Source organism: Gasterosteus aculeatus, chromosome 15, assembly GCF_964276395.1.
Source record: "Gasterosteus aculeatus chromosome 15, fGasAcu3.hap1.1, whole genome shotgun sequence".
Lineage (NCBI taxonomy): Eukaryota > Metazoa > Chordata > Actinopteri > Perciformes > Gasterosteidae > Gasterosteus > Gasterosteus aculeatus.
Window position 1 is genome coordinate 7,830,861 of NC_135703.1, and position 6,888 is coordinate 7,837,748.

The window sequence follows — 6,888 nt, forward strand, 5'->3', positions numbered from 1 at the left end:
CAGTAAACAGGTTTAAATTTAGACAAGCGGCGCCGTTATTGTTGTTGTGAAACCTCCGGCGCAGGACGGAGCGCAAATCAGTATTCCCGTGGCAATATTAAACGGCCTCCCACTGGGATGAGAGGAACACGCGTGGATCAGCGGTGACACAACGCAGGATCTTACTGCGCAGCGGCATGAGCTAAACGGTGATGTAATGCTATGAGCTAACTGGATGAGAGTCAGCGCGGTGAGGAAAAAAAAGAGAAAGAAGCAGAAGCGGCCTTGTTATTACCGAGTTTAACATCAGTAGACTTAGCCACTGGTCACAGAGGAGTGGTATCTATAAGCACTGACATGGCGTTGGCATATTTTTTATATATATATATATATATATATATATGTCAAGTCAACTTGCAAACCGGGAGATCAACCTCCAGCCTTCAGCTCTGTGGCAGCGGTCTTTGTATAGGTGTCACGTACAGCGTTTGACTGTGACATCCCGGGTTATATGAATGATTTAAACGCTCAAAAAGGATTGAAAATGACTTTCTTTTGTCGCTGCAATATCCCCCGTGCTGAATTCCTGGGAGTACGGTATCTCGCGGAGCGTCTCGGAGCATTCTAGATTTCCATTTATTTATTTAAAGGAGGAAATAGAAGGAGATTTCAACGGGTCACTAATTTCATTTCAACGTGTACCGGTGGCATTAGCCCTGAGCAGATATTTCAGAGGAACACAAAATCAATGTTGAGATTCTATTGGGAATGGCCCTGGAACCCATTAGCAACTTTGACCAATAGGTCAGGTAAAGTAATAGCTAGATAAATGTTTTATTACAGATTTTCAAACTGATTTAATGGCGGAGGGAGGGCAGTACTTGTGCAGCCGTGCAACGCAAATATTCGTCATTAGATTCTATTGCTGTAATGATCACAAATCTCTGTGGCCAGGGCTTCTTGTTCTTTATACACGAGTTATTAAAGGTGGGTCTGTCTAACAAGGCCTCGGAGACCAAAAGGTTGCATCCGCGGCCCTCTGGGGGCATACTCCATTATGCTAATTTTGTTTAGCATGACATCATACTTTGCCGCGATGTGTTGCGCTGCAGTGCATCCTTTCTAATTGAACAGCTTTCCCACCAGGATACTTGCACAAGAGTGGCCGCAACGCAATCAGTTTACGACGGTGAATAATCAGGAAGCATCACAGCTACATTAGTGTACACTAGTGTATATAAGGTATTGCATCCACTCTGCTTTCCTCGGGGTACTTTACCCTCCTGTGTTCATGCTCATCTCTACATTACATCAGGGGTACTTGGTCCTCGTCATCCTGCACCACATCCTCACTCGCTATGTGTCCTAACAGTGATTTAGTTATATTTCACCCAAATCCCAGGTGGAAACGCGGTACAAAATCGCTGAGGGAGAAGAGCTGTGGTGCACAAGGACTGCGACCGACAACCACTGGCGCGATCATTTTTAAGCACTACTATTGACACTGACCCACTGACCGTGTTCCCAATACACATCTAACTGCTGACCTGAAGCATTTAGCGGACTCATTGACTTTAATTTAACTCATTATTTGTGTTTCCCGAAACATGCCTCTATGCATCTTTAGATATCGAACGGTATCAGTCTCCAATGAGAGCCATTGTTTACCCCCCCGGCCGACTCACGTTTATTTCAGCGCTCGGTTTGCACAGACTTTTCTGAATGGAAGCCAGACAGACAGAGCTCCCACTCACTGTTTGAAACGGCTCCTGTTTCCAGCTCCGTCTCCAAGGGGACCAGCAAGCCAACCAATCACATCGCTCGGGTCCAGGCAAGCGGGCAATTCAATTCCTTAAAGCCGCAGTGTCTGTTTTTAAGGGGAGGCGCAGTGAAAGAAGTTTGAAGACAAATAGGGACAGTAAAACACCTCAACACTGCAGTTTAAAAGTTTCCTTTTTTTCCTTTTTATTAAATGTGAAATCACATGTTAGTTTGAGCCCATCCATTTCACAGGATCCGCCTACATACAAAATAGGCATCACTCCGTCATCACATCCTTTTGCAAAAGCAACAAATAACACATTTGTGTACATATATTCACAAACTGAAAGGACAGTCGATGGTGGTAGGTACTTATTTATTAAAAGATGAGTCAAAGACAGATTCACACTTGGAATGTGAAGTAACTACTGCCTAGAACTTCCAACAAAATGTCTCGGCATATGATTAGGTCATATTCCAAAACCGTTTTATCAAACAGACTTCATATGTAGAACCCACATAAAAATAAACAATATCTGCTTTTTTTAAGTGCAAGAAATAAAAAATACAGGTTTATGGTTAATGTTTTAAAAAAAGAAGGCAGTCTTCAGTTTTAAAATAAAGTTTCATCACATGAAACAGGACTATGGAATGTTCTTTTTTGCTTGCTTGTTGTTAAACTAATGCCAGACCACCACTGTATCAGACTATGCCCTTCTGCAGAACTCCTTTTCCCAAAATTTTCCGTCAGATTCTGTTGAGTGTCAGATTTGCCCATTACGTGTCAAATTACATTCAAATTGTGATATCAATCTGTTTATATAGTATGCATCAAAACCATGAGGCCATATTATATCGTTTTGTATCAGTTCCAGCTGATTTGTTTATTTTTCTGCCCCGGACAGGCTTCAGCATCATAACATGAAATGATGTTGACAGTGCACAAGTCTGTTTTCCATCACTTGCTACAATTGTTGATGGTCTGTATCTTAAGAGTATATATTGCACAAAAAATGAGAGGGGGGAAAAACAGTATGTGCCATAAAAAATACCAAAATCCAGTTTCACACCTGCGATCGGGACCCATCCACATATCACGAGTATGATATACATAAACTCCTAACTTTACTATATTACAGTACATATACAATCTTGAAACTAGTTCCAGCTCCAGAGGTATGTGTTCCCCATGATGCCATTGTATCGTCTACAAATACTCAACAAATCTGCTCTACAACTGTACAAAACCTAGTTTGAAATCACAAGGCATTTTTGATGCAAGTTTTAATTTAACTTAATCCTTAAAACCAGGACTCCCTTGCATGCTAAAAACAAATGATAAAGGGAAGAAGTGCCTGAAACTCACTGAAAGCACAGTAAGAACATTCCCTTTTAACTGTACAAAAATATGCCTGAAAATATCTTACTTTTCTTTTAAAAAGATGAGGTCTGTTATGTATCAAAATGTTTCCTCCGCACCTGTACTCTGCAGAGGTTTAGGCTGCTTAATTTACCAAACCGGGAGGTAAACTGAATCAGTTACAAAACAACAAACAAACATTTGCGGCATTTAGAAATGACATACACCGTTGTAAAGTAACATCCTGAACACTTGTCAGTTCACAGATTTGCTTTGAGTCTGTCCACAGTCCGTTTTTTTTAGCTCCCTGCAGTTATTTTGTTTTAAAGAGGAAAAGATGCATAGAAGTTCACGTATTTTTCCCTTTTTGTGGTCTGTTTAAGCTGGACAGTAAATGCAGACCTACTGGGGGGAGGGAAAAAATCCATAAAACCCTGTCATGCTGCCAGAAAAAAAAGTCTGCAGACTTTGCCTTTTTTTTTCTTTCTTTTTTTGTTGTTGTTGTTGTTGTTGCTACCAGCTTCATAAGCATCTCATTCCTCAAACCTCACCTCGCCTCCCGGTCCTCTCAACTCCCTCAAGGACCCCTTCGGGGGAAAAACCCACAGGAGGCAGGGCTAGGGACAACTCGACCAGGACACCATATATAATTTACTTTCTTCCTTCTCTGTTATTACTAGAAGACCGTTGTTTTTCTTCTCCTCCTCCTCCCTCCTCCTTCTTCATCTTCTTCTTCTTCAATTCAGTATGTGAAGACCAGATCGGAAAAGTTCGCCTCCAGCCAGTCCCCGGCAATCATCTCGCTGAGTTCTGGCGTGCAATAGTCTGGAAATTCAAAGTGAGAGCCCAGGCTGCCCTCGCTGAACGAGTCCAGGTCCTTATCCACAAGAGACAGGGAGAGGTTTCCTGAATTGGGGTTTCCCAGCTCCGAGCCCGGGGCGCTCGGGGCGAAATTCAAACTAAAGTCAAACAGCAAATCGTCCGCGTCCTCGCCGGAGGAGGAGCTGCTGCTGCTGCTGGAGGAGGAAGAGGAAGAGGAGGAGGATGTGGAGACCGACCTGGAGGATGCTGGTGAGACAGAAGCAGCGTGCAATGTGCTCTGCTTGGTAATGTTTTTGATGTTGTAAAACAGTCTGCTGTTGCTGCTGTTCCGCACTTCGTCGTACATGCTCGCGCCCTCGGTCTCCGCCGAGGAGCTCAAAGTCGGGCTCGCGGGAACTTTGGCGACGTTGTACGGCCTCAGGCGCCCCGCGTCCCTCGCCCTAATCCCCATCCGGTAGTCCTCCTCGTAGTCGTCGTCGTCGTCCTCGTCGGTGAGCTCACTTTTCACAGTCTTTGTAACTTTTAAGCTGGGAAACACGCAGTCCTCCCCGTAGCCGTGGGACGACTTGGGGCCGCTCTTGCTGGTCTTTATCTTTGAACACTTCTTGCTGGGAGTCTTTGCCATCTTGCCGCACTTCTCCGGAGACGGCGCCGAGGCTTTCGAGCTGTCGAGCTTTGGTTTTTTCTTGGGTCTGTACTTGTAGTCGGGGTAGTCGGCCATGTGTTTGAGCCGCAGCCGCTCGGCTTCCCGGATGAACGGGATCTTCTCGCTGTCCTTGAGCATCTTCCACCGCTTCCCCAGGCGCTTGGAAATCTCCGCGTTGTGCATGTCCGGCGACTGCTCCATGATCTTTCTCCTCTCGATTTTGGACCACACCATGAACGCGTTCATCGGTCTCTTGATGTGACCGGTGGCCGTCTTGCACCAGTCCGGGTTTATCGGCACGGGGCTGCACGCCATAAATTCACTCTCCTCCGAATCGGTAGCCTCCCTGGACATGCTCCCGTCCGTCTCGCTGGTGTCCGCGTGCTGCACCATCGTCGCCGCCCCCCTCCTCTCCGGTCCGGTCCGGTCTCAGGTCACTTTCGGCGTGTTGGTTGCGTTGTCCGGGGCGCTGCGGCGTCTGTCGTGGACCCCCGCCGCGACCACCCCCCCCCCCCTTCCGCAACTCTGCGCCCCCCGCCTCCCGCGAGAAGGCTCAGCTCAGTTGTGCTTCGCGCCGGTTCGTCCGCGTCCGATGCCGCGGTGCGTCGTCTCGAGCTCTGCACTCTTGTCCCACAGACTTACAAACTGCCTTCTTATAAACTAGTTATCCGCTTTTTCGCGTGCCCCGCGTCACGGTCAGACATCCAATCAGGGCTCTTCGACTCCGCCCAGCGGACTCCGCCAAGAGACTCCGCCCCCCTTTTATTCCTCCCCTCCCAGCCTCCCAGAGCCTCTCGTTGGAGCGGAGGTGGTGGGGGGGGTCTGTGGTACTCAGTGTCTGGGGCAACACGCCGGGCGAGACAGGCACATTAAAACAGACCGTTAGCACCACGCGCTCCTGAGCGGCGCGCGCGCGCCCGCATATATTTACATATAAGACTAAAGTGGTCAATTCCCTTTTTATTTTAAACACGTGAGAGAAGGGTTCATCCTCCAGGCTGGCAGACAACTCTTTGCAGATGTGTCTGGAGGTAAAAAAAGAAAAGAAAAGGTGTAGGCTGTGTGACTTCTCCTCCCTCAGGTCGGATACTGAAGGTGGCGCTTGGACACTGCTGCAGGCGCGCGGTGACCGCCTGTCTGCTCCAGGAGGACGCGTTTCAGCAGCTGGTAGCGGCTTTAGAGGAAGACTTGCGGGGCCATCATTAACTCCAGTACTACCGTACTTATTCCAGGGTTTTAGCTTGGTTTGGTTTTCGGTTTTTCTGGCAGCGGGGGAGGGAGGGAGGGAGCGAGGGGGGGGTCCTTTCCCGTCTGTGTTTGAGTGAAGGAAATAGGTCAGTAGTGCGGTCTGCTTTATAGATCTTGTGTGCGTGCGCGCGCGCGTTTGTGTGTGTGTGCGCACACAAATCACAGCATTGTAAGAACGCATGATCCAATGACTTGCATAAACGTACACAAGTAATTTCTATAAGTCTCCCCTGTTCAATATATTAAATGAACATAAAAACATGCTGTTCTTCTCATTTTGTTTTATTCATTTGGAGGACGGCTCACTTTGTATAAAACATGCACGCACAGCAGTGAGGCGCCTTCAGATGGCAACATTAGGCTGTGATGCCTGCAGTTGATCCCATACAGTCAGCCATGGGAGGAAGGCTCCCTGCTGGGTCTGCTGTGTCAAGAGGCGGCGTAGCATCTAGCTGGCGTCTCCTGCGCCCCGCCCCCCCCCCCTCTCCCCACGGCTCTGGGTGGTAGCCAGCAGTGCTGTTGGAGGCTGGGGGCGATAAGGCATCCTGCTTTTTCTCCCTCTCTCTCTCTCTGCTTCGTCCCCTAGAGGGCAATCACTTACCCTTTTGAAACCCTCCCCCCACCAAGCCACCGTATTTCCCCCAGCTGGGGGTTTAAGAAGTCTCTCCACTGATACAGGGAGAAGCTGCTAGAAAGGCAGGGAGAAAGGGAAAGAAGAAAGAGGCATTTGGAGGTAGAAAGAACGCTGAGAGATAGAGAAGCTCTGCCCCCCCCCCTTCAGAGTCTCTCTCTCTCCCACTCTCCCTCTCACATAGAGATAGGGCTGAAATGCTTTATCATGACCACCCTGTGCTGATGAAGCCTTATCAGATGTATACGTCAAAGCAGCAGCAGCCTCAGGAGGCTGGCGGATGCACATGCATGTTTAAGCGTCAGCCTGCTCTTTTCTCCCTTGCTGGATTCATCGGAGTGCTGTTTGATGTTCTGATCAGTGCGGAGCCAGACTTGGGTGGAGGAGGTTATTCCAAAATGAGCGGATTGCAGGTTATCATGTGTATGAATAACAAAAAAC

At 47.9% G+C, this 6,888-nt stretch overlaps 1 protein-coding gene across 1 annotated transcript; it reads right to left on the bottom strand.

The window, feature by feature from the left end:
- Positions 1–1,919: 1,919 nt before the first annotated feature.
- On the bottom strand, positions 1,920–6,499 carry sox11a (SRY-box transcription factor 11a). Its single transcript, XM_040199993.2, has one exon. The coding sequence runs from the start codon at positions 4,959–4,961 to the stop codon at positions 3,843–3,845; it is 1,119 nt and encodes a 372-aa protein (XP_040055927.1). The 5' UTR covers positions 4,962–6,499; the 3' UTR covers positions 1,920–3,842.
- Positions 6,500–6,888: the final 389 nt, after the last annotated feature.

What these genes read in the sequence shown, in the direction of transcription:
- sox11a (XM_040199993.2), bottom strand. Translation starts at nt 4,961, where the DNA reads ATGGTGCAGCACGCGGACACCAGCGAGACGGACGGGAGCATGTCCAGG.